At 40.6% G+C, this 21,200-nt stretch overlaps 1 protein-coding gene across 4 annotated transcripts in view; it reads right to left on the reverse strand.

Moving 5' to 3' along the window:
* The window catches only part of KIF13B (kinesin family member 13B), a 118,608-nt gene that overhangs the window by 61,435 nt on the left and 35,973 nt on the right, over positions 1-21,200 (reverse strand). For 2 of the 4 annotated variants that reach the window (XM_041714966.2, XM_072926259.1), the window contains exons 3-10: positions 10,378-10,393; positions 8,860-8,920; positions 7,125-7,217; positions 6,348-6,528; positions 5,865-5,952; positions 4,408-4,542; positions 2,557-2,669; positions 1,997-2,108 (exon numbers count right to left, since the gene is read on the reverse strand). In XM_041714966.2, coding sequence (XP_041570900.2) covers positions 1,997-2,108; positions 2,557-2,669; positions 4,408-4,542; positions 5,865-5,952; positions 6,348-6,528; positions 7,125-7,217; positions 8,860-8,920; positions 10,378-10,393 — 799 coding nt within the window. Of the gene's footprint in view, positions 1-1,996; positions 2,109-2,556; positions 2,670-4,407; positions 4,543-5,864; positions 5,953-6,347; positions 6,529-7,124; positions 7,218-8,859; positions 8,921-10,377; positions 10,394-21,200 lie in introns of those variants that run through there. The other 2 variants (XM_072926260.1, XM_072926261.1) reach the window with 2 other exon arrangements.

Consider the following 21,200-nt stretch of genomic DNA (forward strand, 5'->3'; position numbering starts at 1 on the left):
AGAAGTTACAGAACTGACAAAGCTATTGTGCTCCTTGCACATAACCTGATGCCACTGCTCAAGCAATGGTATTTTTCACCTGGCACTTTTGCCTAAAATCCTCAACAAAATTAAGTAAAAAGTCTCAGATCTTGAGGTCTCCTGAACTGATTTCTCAGATTTGTGGAGAGACAGTGTATGACAGGTATTTCTGCAGTTAGAACACATTTAGTCTGCTTTGGTATCATAATTACAAGTTGAAAGCCAGGGAGAAAGCTCAGCCCACCATCTCATGGCTTCTCCAAACAGGCCTCTTTAAACTAATAAATCCTTTCTTTGATCTCTAATTAAAAAAAAAAAAAAAGAAAAAAAAAGAGTTTAAATTTCCCCCCTCTCAAAACACAGCTTCAATGAGAGCTTGTTTGTTAAAAAACCCCAAAAGCCCCCAACCCTTTTGTTGGCAGTAATGTGGCTGATGTTGGACACAAAGATGTTTCCCTGAAAGGAGGCAGAACAAAAGTGAGCTCCCGCTCCTGCGCCGCGTCCGACCGCAGCCACAATGCCTCAGACAGGTGCTGAACAGGAACTGCAGTCTGCTCCCTGGATTTGTTTAGAAATGGAGCAGCAGAACTAATTCCAACAAGGCTGGAAATTCATCAGGGAGGTTCCCACCCTGCTGCAGCCACATCGGGAACCCCGAGCGCACCAGGGCGAAGCGAAGCTGCGGAGGGGTTTTGTTGTCAAATTGCAGAGAGCCAAAAAAACGATTTGTTTCTTCTCAATGAGAGAAAAAACTCAGTGTAAATACAGAGAGAGAAAATTGTATTTAAACACTAAAAAAGCCTCAGTGCAAGAGCACTGTACTCTGATAACTTGTTTTACTTAGACACTGTTTGTGTTGTGCCATTTAGATTTTTACGTGGCGATTTGATGTCCAGATCTGTTAAAGATAAGTAATTGTACAAGCCATGCTAAAAGGTTCATTAAAAGCACTGAGAAAAATGAAGGCTTGTGTGTCAAGAGGTTACAGGAGCAGGGATTTTGTTTTACTTAAGCACTGAATACAACTTTGTTTTCCAATCTCTGCAAGGAAAAACTTGCTATTTTTTTTTCTCTCCACACTTCTGTACAACCTGCAAGTCACTTTGTCTTTTTCTTTCCACATGTGCAGTTAAACCCAAGGATGTGAAATTTAAACAACACCTGAAAACATTGGTAAGAAAGGGTAGGGAACCCAAGACAACAAGGACTAGCCAGAGCACCTACAAAAAGTAAGAGGACAAAGAAAGGCTGGTGATGCCACAAGTCAGTTTCTTTTCATATTATTTCCTTCTACCAGTAAGTATCTCAATTGGTCCTGGATAACAACTAAACAGAGCACAAGGGAAAAAAAACCAAGAAATTTGTCTTTTTCCCCAACAACAACAACAACAAGAAGATCATATAGAAGTCCTGCACAGTTCAGAAAATGATTTAACTGCTCATTTCACACAGCATCTCTGAAGTCTCCTGACCTGTTCCTCAGACTGCAACCGGGATAATGCTCTGCAATTATACTCTGCTGACAAAAGTAAAATATCTTAACAATTAAATTAGACAATTAGGAAAAGGTAATTGTCTTAACATCTCCAGAGCTAAGCATACCAGTATGTAAAATCAGCTGTATGCAGAAATAACCCAAATTAAATTAGCCCCAAGGTTGTGTGTGAAGCTGTACTTACTCTGACCCATAAAATATACACTGCTTTTAATTTTATTTTTAAAGTTCTTTAATCCTTAGGCCATTGCAGGTCAGCAGAAGACACATATTTAGTCTGCAGAGAGAAACTATGCAATGGCTTACATCCAGTTCATTTTCCAAAGACAATTACAGTTAACATTAAACCCAGAAAATGAGGCAAAAAGCACAGAATTTTGATTTCATTCAATGAGACTCTTCTCCCTTTTCCCTCTCTTTTATTTCACTTTTAAAAAAGAAGATTAAAAAAAACAAAAAACAAAAAAACAACTTACTTACTTTAAGTAACCAAGTGAGCACAGAATCACGATATGGAACAAATTTGTTCTTGTTCTTGCCAGCAGCCTGATCTGCCAGGGCAGAAATAACCAGCCCCAGAGTTGTGAGGGATCTGCCCAGAGAACACAAGCAGTTATTAACAAGGGTAAATATTCATAAGTCAAATGCATATTTAGACAGTGATTTTCCCTCTGAAAATATGCTCTGAGGAAAAAATTCCTAGTTTAATCTTGATCATTCTTTCTTCACAAAAGCTCCACTCCTATTTTTTTTCAGTATATTTTCAGTCTTAATAATCAGGTCTTCACAATGAAATTCATGGCAGCTGCAGGAACACAAATATATTTTAAAAATATGGAGATCTATTCCTGTATCTAAGAATACTGCATATCAGAAGGAGAAACAGAGAGAAGTAAAGGGGAAAGACTGACTACAGGAGCTTTGTAGAGAGAAGAAAAGGAGAAAATTGCCTACAGGAGCTTCATACTGTTTTACAAGTAGGCTGTATTTAGCAGGAAATGGTGATGAAAAAATGAAAACAAATAATCTCAAAGTCTTACTTGTTAATGTTGCTTCCTTCTTTCAGCCTGTCTCCTGCAGCACCAGTTTTAGTTGCCCTTTCACTACCTGCCAAGTCCACCAGGCTGAGCTTGCCCACCTTCTCACCTGATGTCTGGGGAAGGAACCAGAGAACAGCCCCTGTTAGGTCACTTCAATCAAGCCACACTGTTTGATGTATTTTACAACAGGAATCAAACTTCATTTTGGTGTAAATTCTTGCTCCAACCCCTTTGAAAACGGCTGGATTTGAGCAGTGTCCTGTGCTAAGCCACTACCTGCTGCTTCAGAAACAACAGGGAAGGCATGGATGATGTGAAATTAGGTACTCTGGTATCTTCAGATGTCTCAGAAATCTCCAGAGGAGATGTACACAGTGCACACTAATGAACTGCTGAACCATGAAAAACTCAGAATTATGCCAAAGGATTCACAAGCAAAGACATGAGGTTCACAATCCCATCTTAAAAACCATCTCCTGAAATCCTCAGATTTTATACCAGAGTTTCTTCTGTTTTTCAGTGACCAGGAATGCACCTGACGAAAAGCATGTTATTATTTACATAAATCATCACAATTGCGAAGTCTCCTTTATCCTTATCAGCCTCGTGGAACATGACCCCAGCTATGTGAGTATTTAAACCTGTAACACAGATTTTGTTACAAATCCTTTCATCTCATTTGACCCAAAATGGCATTCTGAAACACCCCATGAACTCCCTAATTCAATTTGAAATTGAAGAGCCAACTGTATTTGAGAACAGCTTCCTCACATCACATTCTTCTGTAGCACCTGCACCTTCAGCACCCCAGGATCCCAATGCAAAGCGCTGCGTTCCCATAAATGAATGGGATAATTAAAATCAATAAACTCTCAAAAACGTCACCCTAAACCTATCAAAACATGATGTGATCATGGAACGTGTCACTTCTAGGACTGAAGGGACCAGCAGATGGGAGGACAGGGAAATCTGTTGCAGAAGTTCACACAGGGGTCACTGGAAGGTGCAGAGAACGTGGATAGTCACAACCACTCTGCATCCAGGCTGAGCAGGACCACACAAAAAGCAGGTATGAAAAGTATGCACAAGAGCCACAGCAAAAGTGGAATGACAAATTATGGAAAAATTAAAAAAAAAAAAAATTCAGCACAGTATGATGCTGGTTTGAAGTGCAAAAGGGAAAAAAAAATCCAAATAAAGAATGAGGAAAATTGTGTGGATAAGGAGATTGGTGGAAACTGAGAAATTAGGAGGGAAAAAAGCCCAAATTCTCATTATGCTTTCCAATATATTCAATATTTAGGCTCAGATTTGATCTGTGGACACTCAAAATTTCTCCAAGGCTTTGAAAATCTTAAAGAATTGTCCAAGCACCGAATCTATCAATGAAGTTTGAAGATTCTTATTTCAATTCCAATTTATCACCATTTTCTGTGAGGGACTAAATAATATTGACATAATGTATTTCACACACCCCTCCAAGGAAACTTAAATTAAAATATTTGCAGCTTTAAATGCTTTTTCAATATTTAATATATGCACATAAAATCATTAATGGCATACAATGCAAAATATTTTAAAGTAGCGTTTTTTTTTCAATTTAGAAAGTTGATAATTTATATACATTTGTATTAATTTAGAAAGCTGGTAATTTATACAAATTTGCATTAAATAACCAAGGGAAGGGTTATTACCAGAGGTACACTAAGCTGTATTTCTATTTTTCACCTGTTTTATCTTTAGCCTGTACTACAAACTGCTGCTTCCGAGTGTTTCTTTTCCTGTGAAATACATTAATGTAAAAGACACATCCCAGGCTGACATTTGGACCTTGCAGCTGGATTTTCTTACCCCTGATTGCACATCATAGAGGGTGTGGGTGAGGATGATCTTGAAGACTGCGTGGGACCGACTGCTCTCCTCATTCATGTTGGTGGCAGCCACTGTCCGAGACTTGTTGCCCTCAGACATCAAGGACTCGATGTCCTAAATAAAATTTTCACAGCCATGAGCATATCTGCATTGACATACTTTCCAATTAACTCCAAAAATCATCTCATCTTGGTCAAATACAGTGTTTTCTTGCTAAGCCTCCCATTTGTTTATTCAGAAAAACGTGAGGGAAAAAAAATCAAAATGATCCCTCCCTTTAAAGCCTAGAAACTCCACAGTGTCATGACTTCACCCACTCTTCAACCTAGATATTAAATTATCAACAAAAATAATGCAGCTGGCTGCACACAGCAACACTCAAAAGCAGAGAAAGAAGTGAGGAAACAGCAATTTGTGTTTGGACCCTGTCACATTTTAGCCTCAAGTTGTCATGGTCTCGAGAATCTGGAATACTGACAGAAGGTTCAGAGGTTTATAAAACAGAACCATACTGAAGAGTCATTATATTCCTCCGAATTTTAAGAGCTTATTAAGTGGTTTGATCTGTTGTGATGCTTGAGAAAGGTGCAGCTCCCCTGCTTTGGGGTTTCACAGCAATTTTGTAAAATAGTTAAAACCTCAGGGTCTTGGGCTAAATTTCTGCTTCTGCATCTCTAGCTGGGTGATGCTAAAACAACTCAAATAAACAAACAAAGAACCACCACAGACCACTGACTCCAAATTCTGGATTACAAAAAGCTGCTGGGCAACATGGAAATGCAAAGCATGAAACGTGTCCTGTCTTAGCAGAAACCACCAAGGAGAGCTGGATGAACACCTGGAGAAACTGCAACTGCACTGTCTTCATGTTTTGGTTAAGCTGACAGATTCCATCCCATATTTATCCATTTTCCCCACAGTAAGTTAATGCTCCTTAAAAAACAGGGCATTTTGTGAATGCACTTATAAACATTTACTGTCCTGCAAGCCAGTTTCATGTGATGCTCTCAAGTGCTTGCTTGGTAAACAACCATTAGTTCATAATTCCAATGTGTGCTACTGGGAAGGGAAATTACTGAGTAGAACATGACAGGCAAAAAGTGACACAGTGGGGCACTGAAAGCTTGTCTCTGCTTAATCCTGGGCCTGTAATTAATCACAGAACACTTTCTCATGACAGTTTGCACTCATCTTAATGCTGAGAGGAAATCTGTTCCATTCAACAGCTGAATTACTTCCAGAATTACTGAGCAGCAGGAGATGAAGGGAGTTTCTGCTCTCAGCCCTGCTCTCCACAGGGATCACAACACAACAATCTGCAGCTCTCTTGCTCTAAGATTACTGATAAGGAGCATTTTAGTAATTCTGTCCATCTTAAGGGACAGCACCTGGTGTTTAGGATGTCAAGATAAGCCTTTCATAAAGTTGATCCTTACCTTGTAGCTAGCAACAGCTAGTTTGGATAGGCCATCTACGTAAGGGCCATAAACACTGTGTTCTCTAACCTTTAATGACTGACGGCTTCTGGTTGGGGGGAAAAAAAAGGGATTTATAAGCACATGACTGACTTAAGACAACATTTACACAAAATCCATTTTTCACTGACACATCTCAAACAGGATGGCCTCACAAATACCCACTGAAGCACAGAGCAAGGGCCAGAATGCAAACACAAAAAAGCTTTCTAACACATAAAAAGCTGACACAGACAGTGCTGTCACCTCACAAAAGGTACATTTGCTCCAAGCTTTTAGTCTTGCTACTTTATTCTGATTTATAATGAGGAGATGCTGAGATCAGGAAGCAGCAAAAGCCATCCTAGGCAAATGTTTTAGATGGGATCCATTAAGGCAAACTGGTTTTGTAAAGGAGGAGTGTAGGACAAATACTACAGTGCCATTCACACACAAATTCCGTACCCTTTGGGGTCAAGGAGATCTCTGACTTTCTCATTGTAAATCTCCATGTAGGATACTTCCACTTTGAAACTCTGCTCTTCATTTTCTTCTTTCTGTGCTCTTTCAAAGAGTCCACTGCAAAGTCTAGGGATTAATCCAGGCTGATCAGCAGTACCCATCATGGTGTAGGATTTTCCAGACCCTGTGTGAGGGAAGCTGTGATTAGAGAACATGCAATAAAGCTTCCTGCTGTGCAGAATATTGATAGGAAATAAAAGAGGTTGTTTTGTTGGTTGTTTTTTTTTTTTTTTTGCATTTCAGTGAAAGGTATATGTTCAGTTTTCTGTTTTAAAGTAACCCGAACACCACTGACTATTTTAATTAAAAGGAAAACTAGAAATTTGGTTCAGAGTGCTGGAGAACTTTTAGGTAGATACAGTCTTACTGTAGATGACAAGGCACTAATGGGAAAACTCTTCATATTACTCTTTAAATATTACATTAAAATGACAATCCAAGATTATTTTAACCACAGAGGCAAAAAATCTGAGCAATGCTCTGAGCTCAAGGACAAGCATGGTCATGCCAAAGATTATCATATGAAGTGTGAGAAATAAGGGTAGCCAGCAGCAACAAAACCTTGCTTCTCATCCTGCCCACCTCATATCTGATGTTACAAAAGAGGAAAACATTTCTTATCCACGTTAGAAGGTATTTCTCCTCAAACAATGTCACAAGAGCCGTGGAAAGAACCTCCAGCCAGAACACAACACCTTTCTCCCTTACTCTGGGACTCACCTGTTTGCCCATAGGCAAAGATACAAGCGTTGTAGCCTTCAAAGGCATTCTGAAGAATATTCTCTCCAAGGCACTTGAAAACAACATCTTGACCTAGAAAACAGAACACACAAGCCAACACTGTAACACAGCAAGAGCTTTTTGTCCCTTGATTTGGATTCTTCAACAATTAGGTAAAAGCTGTGAGGGTTTTCCTGCTATTGCTGCCTAAATCACATCCACTGTTCACTCCCTAGAAAGGAGCAGAAGATGTGCTCCAGATTCATGCTGCTGTAAAAATCAGGGGCTGGGATTATCACGGATATACCTGGATGTGCTTAAAACAACATCCTATCAAGGTTCATACCCAGAAGTTTCATCAGCAGAGAATCTACGACCAACTGCAGAATTTAATCTGCTGGGGAGTGGCACCTCCTCAAAATATACTCAAGCTGTGCATTTTAATGACAGTAAATTGATTTTAATCCAAGGGAATCAGCAGAACACTGGAAAATTTTACTGTGTAAGATATTGGATAATATCACGAGGAGATTTTTGCAGAGAACGAATCACAAGTATGTGAAAATATGGATATTCACAGGGTATTTTGCACTGGTAAAAAGTAAGGTGTTTCATTTCTTTTGTAATTGAACTTTGAGCTTTTTGGGTAATTTTCCAAGCAGAGGAAGGAAGGCTTAAAATATCTGGGTAGTAACTACTTGAACAAAATCTATTTTCAGAATTAATTTTACAACCAGAAAAACTCAAGTCTGAACAAGGCGTGACAGAACTTTATGGACTGAAAAGTCCTCTCAAATAATGTTCCTTTAAGCTCTTCCTTTCTCTCATTGAATTCCTTTAGATTATTACAGCCAAATCCATGCCCAATTCCCCATCAAAAGCACCAAGAGCTGTGCCAAGCTCAGCTGGGGTAACACTTCCACTGTATAACAGACCAAAATATCAGTTATACAGGCACCACCTTCAGTTTGAGAAACAAAGCATTCCTTTGTAATTTGTATGGCTGAAAGTGTCACATTTTTCTCAGTGCCATAACAGGTTATTATTCATTAGTTATTTGTTAAAGAAATTAAAATTAAGAAGTGTATGTGTCTTTGATTTTTCTCATGATTTTTATGAAATAAATAAATTCAATTGATCCCAAATTTTAAAGGATAACAACAATGAAAGGCATAAATTATAGGAATAATAAGTCCAAATATAGTTCATCTTTTACCATAGCTATATACCAAAAAGCATTATAATAATACATAGAAAAAGTTTAATTGAATACATTACACATTCTCACTAAAGCATCTGAATTCACATACATTTAAATGAAATTAGGCTTTTATCGATATTTTATTAATATTCCTTTATTAGGTTTTACTATGATGCCAAACTCCCATCAGCACTGAAAAACATGAAATAACATATAACAATGCTACTTGAAATAAATAAATGTGTTTGATGCATTTGAAATGATGGAGTTGGGGCAGTATTTTAAATAAAGCTGTAAATAGAAGTAAAGCACCAATGTGCTGGGTTTCTCCACTCTCTGCACTGCAAAGGGGTGGCAGTGCCCATTGCTATTGTCAAACTGGAATGGTTGAAGATTTCCCTTTTCCTTTTGACAGCAGCCAGTCATAGAAGGGACCACACTTTGTGCCATATGGCCTGTGCCCTGCAGCAAGGACTGTATTTTAATCAGATCATTCCCACTTGGAGACAACCAAGCCACAGTAAATATTATTACCTGCATATTTTTCTTTGACAGATTCATCCATAGACCAAAAGCAGTGATCATATGCAAACACCTGCAGGGAAACAACCAGGACAACTTAGAACAGCTGCTCCCAAATCTAACATGTTACTCACATTCTGACATTCTGAACTCAACACACATTCCCACTGAATTCCTTATTTTCCAGGAGTTTGATTTATTTGCTCCTTGTTTCTATTTGTTCCTTTCTGTGCCAACCCTACTCTCCCATGTGCCAACCCAGTGGATGTCAAGGACCTCTCCATTTCTCCCTCCAAACCCATCCTTGCAATTCATTTTTCAACAGAGTTTCTCTTTTGCAAACTGACAGATGTCCTCTAGCTCTTTCTGCCTCCCATCTCCCCGTGCCTCTTGTCTGCATAAATTAAAAACAAGCCTTAGGGTAGGAAGCTCTTTCCATACAAGAGGAGTATGTATTTATTTACATTCCATGACAAACCAAATCAGACATCAAAGTCTAATATTTGCAAAGAATAATAGAAAGCAGATCAGTTTTATCATAAAAAGAGCAGCACTATAATATTTTTAATAGAAAACTCTCAATTTGGCCATAAATCCACCAAAAGGTCCACAGGCACCTTCTGTCCTGAAAGATGACCTGAAATAATACAATGTGTATTTTGGGACAGATGTTTGCAAAAACAGCTCCCCTGGGTATGCAGCAAGGAAAAATATTAATTAGGGTAATGTCTGACCTACATTCACACGGGTAAAATTTATTCTGTAGGATGTAGGAAAAGGGAAGTGCAATGTGGGGCTCTCTGGCTGTGGATTTCCCCTCTAAGCTTAATGGAAGCTGCACTTTACCCTGTGGATGTCCTGCATTGCTACACTGCTGACTACCAACATTTATGAAAATGCTTAACATAGCAAAAGCCTTGAAATTTAAATAACTTATCTTCAAAAATAAATTGTTTCTCCCCCCACCCCATACTACACTGATGTACCAGCATCAAGAGATAAAATGGTTATTTTATATCCTCTGAGGTAACAACAACTTGTATATTAAAAATTAAGGTGCTCTTTTTTTTTTTTTTTACTTTGAATTCATTTTACAGCTAAACATATTATTAAAGCATCCCAAGCCTTCAGAACATTTAGTAAAACACCACTGGCTGTATAAGCACATCCATGGAGCTGAACCCTGATCTGCCAGGGCAGAGTCTTCAGAACAAGCGCGAAGTCACGGGACCAGAAAAACAAAATTGGTTTGCTTTAACACAAATACCAGAAAATGCTTTTAAAAAGCCCACAAAGAACAAATATCCTCCATTCAGGGTCTGCAGTGCTGAGGGTGGATGTTCTCATTTGTTCCTCTGACTCATTTCTTGGCACGGGCTGTACAGAGCATTTCTGCAGCAAGGAGATGCTTCGAGTTTCTTACTCAGCAGCTGATCAGTGACAGAGCTCTGCAAAATGCTTTTAATATTTGGATAACCCAAGAGTGAGCAAGTGATAGGACAACTCTCACACACTGATAAAAGTCCTTACCTTTGGGTGAGTTCTGCTGTTCCCCAATGCATCGGGAGTAGAAGGATTTGGTACAAGGTCAGGGGAAGAAAAAGAAAGACAAAAGAAAAACAAGGACTGTTAGTTGTAGTGATTTCAGTTTAATTGTGCTACCATTAATCACTGAAATGCTGTATTAAAAGTTCATTTGTCTCCTCAGATCCCTACTTGCTTACAAATCCCAAGTCATTTTATAAACCCTTTTAGGGGCAAGATTTAAGATGCTGCTCAGAGATGATTTAAAATTCAAAGCCACTGATTTTCCTCATGATTCATGTCTTTCTCATTCTCTCACAGGTTTATTTTTCTTGTGACAATTCTCCCTCTCTCTGGGTGTCACTGCCTCTTAAAAACAAAGTACCCAAGCAACACAAAAATTTCCAAAACCACTTGAACAGGAACTTCAGGAGTGTTATTCAAGAGGAAATTTCAGTGTCCGGCCCCTGGGCTTGCCCAACCTAGCTCTCTCTGGTTGCTGGGACAGCAGAGTAAACATTTGCTTCCCCAAAAGAATGAGCAGAGAACAGCAATTCTTCTACTCTGTTATGTGCAGAATTTAAAAGTTTGGGGGGTTTTGTTTGTTTGTTTTTAAGCAAGCACAAAATTACTGGAGTGACCTTTAAAATACCAGCACAGCCTCAGTCGATGACTGCAGGTTATGCAGCCTCCCCACATCAGAGGCTGGAGAAAAGCAGTAAACACACAACAAGCCACTGATATTCCCCTTGTCCTGGACCTTCCAAATGACATTAGGAAACTCTTGACATCAGCAACGAATGAAGTCTTGTGACAAGCAACACTGATTTCTTTTGAACAGAGCAGGAGGAAGACATGGGAGCCACACAGGATTACCCTCAGAGCTCCTGCTGCTCACAGGGCTTGAGAAGTGAGTTTAAAAATAGCAATTTCTGAGCACCGTCTCTCAAAAACAATTATTTATTATTACACAAATCCATCACCTCCTTTTCACTTGTGCCTGGATCTGCTGTGTGGATCTGTTTGACAGAACAGGAATGATGGGCACTTGGGAGAGCAGGATAATTATTTAAGTCAAGGTCACCCTGTGTCACGGGGTCATGCAAGTCAGCAATGACAACATGACCCCTTTTCCTCTGCCATCTGGCTTAGCTGAAATAAAGGCTCTCCCAAACTCCTTGGCAGCTTGGTGTAGACTCCAGGCTGCTACTCCTGGGTGGATTTTATTGACTGAATCTCCTTCACTGAGGCTTTGATCCAGATACAAGAGACTCCAGAGAGCCCCTCTGGATCTCCCTCAGAGAGGCACAGGAGCATTTTCACGGCTTTCTGTGCTCTGAAATGCTCATGGAGCACTTTGCTGCAGGAATTCACCGGGAACTGCCTTTAGGGAAGCTCTGCTCACAGGGCAGGTTAATTACTATTCCTACAAAAACATTCTCCTTGTAAAGCAAAGGGAACAGCAAGCCTGGCTTCAGAGTCTGAGTTTAGCACTCAGAGATGTGACACAGCCCTGCTCACATGTCCCAGCCCAATTCCAAGGCAGGATTATATTGCAACAACCCAGCTGATCTGCCCAGCCCTCAATATAGGGCATATTATTGAGTATTTGGGTTAAAGCAGCCATAAGGATATAATCTGAGAAGTTCTATCACAGATACAATTTTAAGATTATGGATTACACAGGGCTATGTATCATCAAGCTTAATTTAAGACCTTTAGTCTGAACTAAGTATCTCATTTTCTGAAGGGCTGCACAAACAGTCAAACCCAGGTCTTGCTTAATCCAAACGTGAGGGAACAGAAGCCCCACAAAACCCAGCATGCAGCATTTGGGATACAGCACATCTACACTGAGCTGCAGCTTGTGTGATGTACTTTTGACCACAAAGAAAATAAATGGGACAAATGTTTCCGCAAGGAAAGCATTAAGGGTGCAGCCTGCATCACATACACTATGCTGAGAACATATGAGCCCATTAATGCTGCAGCTGCGTGCTGGGCCCAGAAACCCATGAAAAGATTTTTAGCCTGGTTCAAAATCCCTTGGGAACTGAATAATTGGAGAAATAGGGCACCCACAGCAGCCTGGTTGGCTGCAAGGACCCACTGGGAGTGCCAAGTGTTCACATCCAAGTGTTCCTGTCCATCCCAGAGGTGAGGAAAAGGTAAATACCAAGAACGTGGGTAAATACCACCCACACAGCAGGGAAGGATCTCCTACAACAAAACATGACAGGAACATGTGCCAAGAACAGGGAGGTGACTTTTTCCCCCTGTGCTCTTGTCAAACCCCACCTGGAATGCTGCACACAGTTCTGGTGTCCCCAGAATGGAACTGGTGGATCAAGTTCAGAGGAGGCCACGAGGTTCATAAGAGGACTGGAGCACCGCCCCTAAGGAAACAGGCTGGGGAATTTTGGGCCGTTCAGCCTGGAAAAGGTTGTGTGGAGACCTCACAGCACCTTCGAGTGCCTGAAGGGTAACAGGGAAGCTGGAGAAGAACAGTTCAGAACTGGAATGACAGGACAAGGCAGGATGGGTTCCAACTGGAAGAGGTGAAATTTAGGTTAGATATATGGAAGGAACTGTTCCCTATGAGGGTGGGGGGGCACAGAGAAGCTTCCAAGGATGAAGCAGCCTGGGCAACCATGGCCTCCCCATCCTCACAGGGAACAATTCCTTCCCAAATTCCCATCTATCCCTGCCCTCTGGCAGTGGGAAGCCATTCCCTGTGTGTTGTCCTCCATCCCTTGTCCCAAGTCCCTCTCCATCCCCAAGGATGATGCCATTCCGAGGTGCAGGCAGCTCCTTGGCGAACAGCCAAAAATTCACATCTATCTCAGACACAGCAGAAGCATCCGAGGCAGGGAGGGAAAACTTATCTTTTAGCCACTGAAGGATGTCACTGAGATGCTTCCAGCTACTTGTTTTCACTTGTATCCAGTCTGACAGGAATTTGCCAACTCCCTTCTTTTATCTCCTCTTGGTTCAATGTCAAACAGAAGTAGAGGGAATCTAATGCATATAATTTAATTCTAAAATCAAAAAAGGATGAAGACTACTCCAAAACAACATCCTACATTTAACAGTATTTTATTTGCTGCGAGAAATGGCAACAAGATGATCTTTAAGGTCTCTTTCAACTCAAATAATTTGTTGATTCTGTGATTATATATGCTGCTTTGAGAGTGAATGAAGACATGGAGCTTAGGTAATAATTTCTGTTTAAACTACCTCTTACACAGTGTAAATGTGACCTGATCAAGTTTCTTGATCAGGACAGACTTGCTTTTCTATGAGCATTCTGGTGTTCATGGAACCTTTTCCAGATCTCAAGCACAATGTAAAAATATGAATAGAATCAGAGCAGGTCCCAGCTGAGACCATCAGTGCATGTGCAATACCACTACTGCTTCAGTTTTTTAACATAATAATTAAATTACATATTCAAACACAATAAACTGTTCAACCATTGTTAACAGTAGCATTTTAGTAACATCCAGTTTTTCCATGTTCAAAAGGGGGAAGGAAGGTTTAGTAAGCCTAAGGATATTTCAGATTGTGCAAATGATGGGGGGAAAACACCCCAGCAAAGGAGCAGAGGTGAACCCTGGCTGGAAAGAGGACAGCTCAGCCCTTATCTCTTCTGTCTGGCTGACCCCACAGCTCCGAGATAGCAGCCAGCTGGCAAATCAGCACATGCTCTAAATCAGTCACAGCACATCTCCCTTCTTGTCTAAATCAGAAACTGCAGATGGGGCAAAGGGAGGAGAAAGGTGGGAGGTGGCAAGGCAGGAAGCAGGGGAAAGAGCTCCAGAAGCTCTAGGACAGGAGCTGACACGTCAGGCATGGGTTTTTTTGTCCCTATTTTTTTGAAAAAGAACATTTCCTGTGGCAACAGCAACTGCAACAACATCCAAACTGTACATTTGAGTGATGCTGCCAAGTGGCACAAGGATTTCTGAATTATGGAATTACAGATTTATGGAATTGAAACATAATACTTTGTCATTTTCAGAAGCTTCTGGACTAGTAAAATTTGAGGATTAGAAAAAAAAAAATGAGAGGCAACAATTTCAATTATGAATCAGGAAAGCGTCAGCAAATCTCTCCAGAAATTCTTATTGCTTTCCACTTTCAATTTTCCATAGCCATTGCAAAAACTATCAAATTCCAGTGTAATTAGTGATATTTCATGCCCTTCACCAGAAACTGTCCGGCATAAACTCTAGAAAGCAGCTAAAAATGTAGCTAGAAAAAGAAACTGATGGGGAAAAACTCCTTGAGGCTTACAAGTGAAAAGGTGTCAGTGTCTCCCAGAGATCACTCTGTAAGACCACATCTTTATGTTCCCAGCAGGCTTAAAAAAATCTTACTAAAATTAAAATTGAAACTATGTGTAAAAGTAATTTACTCTTTGGATGCAGTCATTCTGGAATTCTGGGATTTTAGCAATAAATTGTTCCAGATAGAAGCTGTACAATAACTATTCTTTGTTCTGACAGGCACAACAGCATCATTTACCAATACTGCCTGAAATCGAAGAACTGAAGTCACATTGGGCAGAGTTTGTCATCCCCTCAAATCTTTCCTTCTTTTCTTTCCTTGGTAAAATATGGCTCAAAATAGCACTGGTATGAAAAACCCTGAAGCACAATTTCTTTTGTGGCTTCCTGTCTCAATTTGAAAAGACAGGTGTTCGTTAAGGAAAGGAGGAGTTTCCCTTGAAATGGAGAATGCAAACCCCCTCCCTCTGAATTATTATGGTTTTGAAATAAAGAGGTTCTTAGGTAAAGATATGGGAGTAGGAATAACAGTTCTTTATTAGGGGGGAAAAATAAAATAGAAATGTAGTAATACAAAACAACACTGACAGATTCAGAATGTGACCTGACACCCTGTGGGTCAGGGTGTTGGCAGTGATTAAATTGTGGCTGCAGTCCTCTTGGAATGATAGATGTGGCTCTGTTGAAGCAGTGATGCTGTAGAAGGGTGTAGCTTTCCTCTGAAGGTTTAGTGGTAGTGTAGATGAGCCTGGTCTTTTTCTGGGAATTTAGTGGAAAAGAAACTTGTTCTTTTGGGAATCTAGTGGAAAAGGTTGACTGTGGTGTTCCAAGTCTGAGATTATATCCAGGTAGGAACGCTTGGCTCCTCCCCCTGGGTGGAGCATCTCCCAAAGGGATGATGTGATTTTATCAGCCGTGCAGTGACACTCACTAGCCCATTACAGAAGATATTTTTCAGAGGGAGGATTGGTTGTAGAAGAGATAAAGAAAACTGCCCAATTAAGAGAAGATAACTGCCCCACCTCTAACAGATGGTGATAGAATACACATCCCCAGCCACACCTTCCAACCTAAGGCACTCCTGCACAGTGTTTTATGGACTCACTGAATGGTTTGGGTTAGAAGTGACCTTTAAAGATCATCTGATTGCAATTCTGTGCCCCTGGCAGTGATACCTTCCACTGGAAAGAAAGGTGTTTTCCCTTGTTCCTTCTCACTCACCTGCCATGAGCTTTTCCCTACTCAAACACAGCAAAGCCAGGAACACCTCAGGAACATCAAATATCCCATCAAATATCCCATTCCCACCATCTCAGCACAGAGCTTTGCTAAGCAAACGAGGCTCTGTTTGAAGAGCAGTGGGTTAGAACATCATGGATTTCATGGACTGAAGGGTTTCTCCAGAAAACTCATCCTTCAAACAAGGCTTTTGGCATCGTGAGGGTGTTTGGGCACTGAGAAGGCTCCCCAGGGAATGGTCACAGCCCGAGGCTGCCAGAACTCCAGGAGTGTGCACAGAAGCTGATAAGCAGTGCAGGAATTACTGAAGAGCTCCAGCACTAGCAAGTCTCAAGGCCTTGCAGCAAATGCAAAGGAGGCACCAAAAAAAAAAAAAAAAAAAAAAATCAAGAAGATCTTGGATTTGTATTTGTCTGAAGTTTGGGAGCCCAGTTATCTTTCTGAAGCATGTCCTTTAATTGGTAGCTTGTGTGGGCTTTGGTTTTTTTTCCTGTATGAATAAAGGACTCAGAACAAAGTATGTTGAAGAGCCAGCACTGCAATGGTCAGAGTTTTATCGTTTAAATTTCAGCTGCAGAATTTCTTTCATGGCATTAAAAAGCGCCAGCCAATGGTGGAATAAAATATACAGAATAGATTTAATGATTTTACTGACACAGACATAACTGAAAGGCAGCAGTATGACAGCTGATAACAAAAATTAAAATTCTTTGAGAAGCTGTTTCCTCTCCTTCTGCATATCAGATGAATACAACTTGCAATCCATTTTGCTGCTGCCGGGTATATACAATAGACAAAAAGTCAACTAACTCAAATCTGATCACTTCAAGCTAATCCTATGATACTTAGAAATCCATTTTCACAGAATATTTCAGATTGTAAAGCTTAAGGTTGTTTGGTTTCACAATTGTTTAACAGTTTATAAATATTTTTACCCTATTTTTGCATGCAGGCCAAGTGGTATCAAAATGCCCACCAAACTCCAATTATTGATGATGCCCTGCAATTAATATTTTTCTTAGTCTCATTTCTACTTCCATGGTAATACTGAGTTCTTTGGGAGAAAACCACACTGCCCTATTTGAGCAAAAGGTTTTTTTGCAATCAGAAACAGCCTCTTTAAAATAAAATCCCCAAATACATTAAAAAAAAAACAAAACAACTGTGAAAGAGCATACACAGTTCAAAGCCTAAACTTGTGTAGCTAAAAGGAACAAAGGTAATCACTGTTCCTTGGAAAATTCCTCCAGGGCTCCAAGGCATTCCAGGCGTAGTTGGCCGTTACTTAGTTTCTACTGACAAAAAACTAATTTTTGCCAGCTCACTCAAAACAATTACAAAACAAAACAAAACGAAACAAAACAAAAAAAAAAAAAAAAACAAACCCAAAAAACCCAAACTCAAAGAACTCGGGTTGAGCAGCAGCTTTGTGGGTTTGGGGTATTTTGTACTTGGAGCTAAATTTTCTGTATTGTTGGTACAATAATCTGCTTAGTCCTGACCACATTCAAGTGGTGCATGGATCCCATAAAGCTGGTGTTATGACAAGGGGATTACAACTTTATCCTTTTGTTTGTAAATACTCAGATGTCAGGATACTATTGTGCTCTAGAGAATGTTTGGTGAACAGCCAGTCCCCAAACTTTCAATTACTATTGTGAATTACAGTATTTTTTAATGAAGTGGGCTGTAGCTACCTTTTTATAGCTATGCAAGGGAGGAAAAGAGCCTCCTTAGGATGTGGCAGCTTTTTAACTCCTCCAGGGGATCCCAAATGGAAAATGATGGCAGGTGAAGCAGCGTGTGCAGGAAAATACACAATATATGGTAATCTTGTTCTATAGCACCAACAAACTCAGCATTCACATCCAGGATAACCTTCAGCCAAGCCACTGGCACACAGGATTAATGCCAGAATGATCTCCTGGGCACTGTGCAAAGGAAAAGATTGGAACTAAAAGGAATTTAATCCTTGAAAGGGTATTTCAACCACTCTCTTAGGTCCACCAAGACTGGGTTTTCCACCTTTGGTAGATCACCCAGCTGCATCACCCAATCCATAAACTCATTAGAGCCTCTACCTTAAACCAGCCTGAGTTTCTGTCTTCCTTGAAAACACAAATACACCAATTAGAATCACTTGGAAAGAGAGTAGATTTTTCCATTAACTCTGCGATATTTACACAGGTACCTAAATACAAATGTATGCACCCAGTATTCTTTGAAGAAAGAAGAATCCCAGAACAATTTGGTTTGGATGGGACCTCAAAGCTCATCCAGTCCCACCCCTGCCATGGGCAGGGACACCTTCCGCTATCCCAAATTGATCCAAGCCCCATCCAGCCCGGCCTTGGACACTTCCAGGGATCCAGGGGCAGCCACAGCTTCTCTGGGAAACCTGTGCCAGTGCTCCCCCACCCTCACAGGGAACAATTTCTCTCTAAAATCTCCTTCAGCCCCTCTCTGCTTCAAACAAGGAAGAGAAAAAGAGAAAAAATGAGACATTTGCAGGAGCACAAAGGGGTCCACAGCCATGGAGGCTCCAGAGCAGCCCACAAGCTCTTCCCCCCTCACATTAATCAATCATTCCACACAGGAAATTACCATAAGGACTCTTCAACTCAGGGAAACAAATGCCTCACCAAGAGCATTCTGGAAATGTTGGTAATGTTTTCTTTGTATTTTTAATAGGCACTAACTCCTTCCAATAGCTGTGAAGAAGAGATGTCTCTGAGTACTTGCTCATTCCCCATCTCCTCTCCTACTGAACTGCCAACACCATGAGGCAGCTCTGTACTCATAACACCTGACAGCTGACATTTTCTGACATCCCCAAAGAACTTTCAGTTATTTATCTCACCACTGTCCAGGCAATTTGTGTTAAATGATCACCAATGCAACTTGGGAAACACCTTCCAGCCCTGAGGCCTAAATAAGAAGCCAAATTGCTTCCTTCACTTTCTTATTTATTTCCACAGGTCTGCCTTGTCCTCCAGTGGAGAGGAGGACTTTTCACCTTCCTCTCTTTGGACTTGGTTCTCCAACTTCTTTACCACGTCCACCAGGCATTAAGCAAGCAGGAAATGTTTGAAGTGGCAGCAGTTCAAAAGGGAACATTGCTGTGGTCACATTTTGGAAAGAAATCATAATGGTGTTGTTTGTTCATGCACAGGGCATTTACAAGGTCGGGAATTTCACTGGGTACAGCAGCCTGTCACTTTCTGGATCTGGATGGAATTTCAGCACCACTGGATCTCCAGCTGATGAAGAGAGTGCATGCACAGCGCCAAAATTTGTATCTCAGAGTAATTTTTGATGCCTCCAGAACCAGATGCCTGCTAAGCACAGTGTTATTTTCATGTGGTAACATCTATTCATGGCCTGTTTTGGATCCAGCTCCAAATGAGGGATTCAAGCGGTATTTAAAATACAAACACACTAGAAACCACGAATGATGTTGGTCTAATGGTGGATAGGGAGGAGGGAGAAGATCAGAGCTGTAGGCAAGAAGGGTTGGTCATTAGCATTAAAAAGTGATTTGTCTTGGCTTCACTGTTCAGTAACCCTGAATTTCCTCACTTCAGCACATCCACATTCTGTGATCACAGTGATAACCCAGAGGCTGCTGCACAAGACCTCAACCCAAACCCTTCATCACCATCCAAGGAGCCTGGGAGGTGAAAGAACAGCACAACTCATCTGAGCCATGCTGTGAACGAGAATAGCAGCTTGTCAAGGCACTGGCATCTCAAAAAGAGCACTTCAACAAAAACCTGACATGTATTAGAAGCCTCAAACATTCAGCTAGAGTAAAATTAATGTTTATATGTCTCAAAAAAGAATGATGTCATGCTGTCTTTTGCTCTTCCCAAGAGCACAGACTTGGCACCCTCCCTGATCAAAGCTTTCAATGCTGTCTATATTCCTTCAACCCATTTAAGAGAACCTGACTGATAGTGTGGAGATAAGGAAGCAGGCAGCAATCAATATCCTTATCACCAGCCCAGGAGAGATCTAACAGATGCAGAGATGTGGTGCATAGGGACATGGCTTAATGGTGGGCTAGGAAGTGCTGGGCTAATGGTCAGACTCCATGATTTTAAAGGTTTTTTTTCCAAACTAAACAATTCTAAAATTCTGTTATTCCAATTTCTTCCCAATATGCCATCTAACTCCAGAAATTTTATTACAGGAGTACCTGGCATGAGGAAATAAATACAAACTTTGTCCCAAAAAAGCAACAAAGAACTGCTTTCCAAGGTAACATTTTTGAACCAAGCTCTCTTCTGGCTGACCTAGAAAAGCAATCCTTATCCTCAGTGTACCACTGCAATCAGCTGGTTTTCCTTCCCAGCATGAAGATGAGAAATAAGCTATAATTGGCCTGTTTTCTGAAAAGCAAAGGGAAAATACAGCATATTATGAAAATTACAGGCAAGCCTTCACCATGACAGCTCGGCTCCCATGTCCTGTATCTGCCTTGGTAATGGCTCCAGACTGCTGAAAAAAATGTCAGAGTGCTCTAGGCAGAATTAAATATTTGCTTAAACCTAGAATTGCATTAAAGTGAATAAATCTGCATCGAGAACTTGTTCTGAAGACAAAAAATAACATCTTTGGAGTGAGAAGGAAAGAGAGACCCCTTCATTATTTGGTGGGGAAAGCCCAATTATTTCTTCCTAAACAGGTGTTGCTGATTCACTGCAGCATTCCTCTGCACCCTAAATTTCCCAAATGCATCTTTTGGTTGCATGATGAACCTACCCATCTGCTTTGTCTATTCTTCTCCCTCCCACCTCAGCAAATGGCTGTGATAATTTTTAAGTGTAAGAAATATTTTGGGAACTAGACTCGAGACAACACACTACAGAACTATTTCAAAGCACTGCAGTTCTTTCACGCCCATTGTGTTCCAGCTTTAAGCTCTTATTTGGACAATCAGATAATCCTGAAGAATATAATGACGAGGATAATTTTGAATATGCTTTTATTCCTTACTTCTTGTTCTAATAACAGTTATTCTTGTGTACAAAAAATTCTTTCACTGAGAACTTGTACCAACATCCAGCACCTGAAAAACCAATGTGGCAGCTGCTGAAGGGTTTGTTCATTATTGCTGCTGATTTATTCACGCTGGAGGAAATAGGAATCAAGAACAAGCATTAGCAGAGGAATGTGACTGGTGGGACCAAGTGCAGGAGCTACAACGTCAAGAGTGCAAAACCATCAGGCCCCAAATTAATTCAGAAGTGAGTTAGCTGGAAAAGGCAATGGAACTGGGCTTGGTGAAGCTACACATCA

Source organism: Taeniopygia guttata, chromosome 3 (genome assembly GCF_048771995.1).
Source record: "Taeniopygia guttata chromosome 3, bTaeGut7.mat, whole genome shotgun sequence".
Classification (NCBI taxonomy): domain Eukaryota; kingdom Metazoa; phylum Chordata; class Aves; order Passeriformes; family Estrildidae; genus Taeniopygia; species Taeniopygia guttata.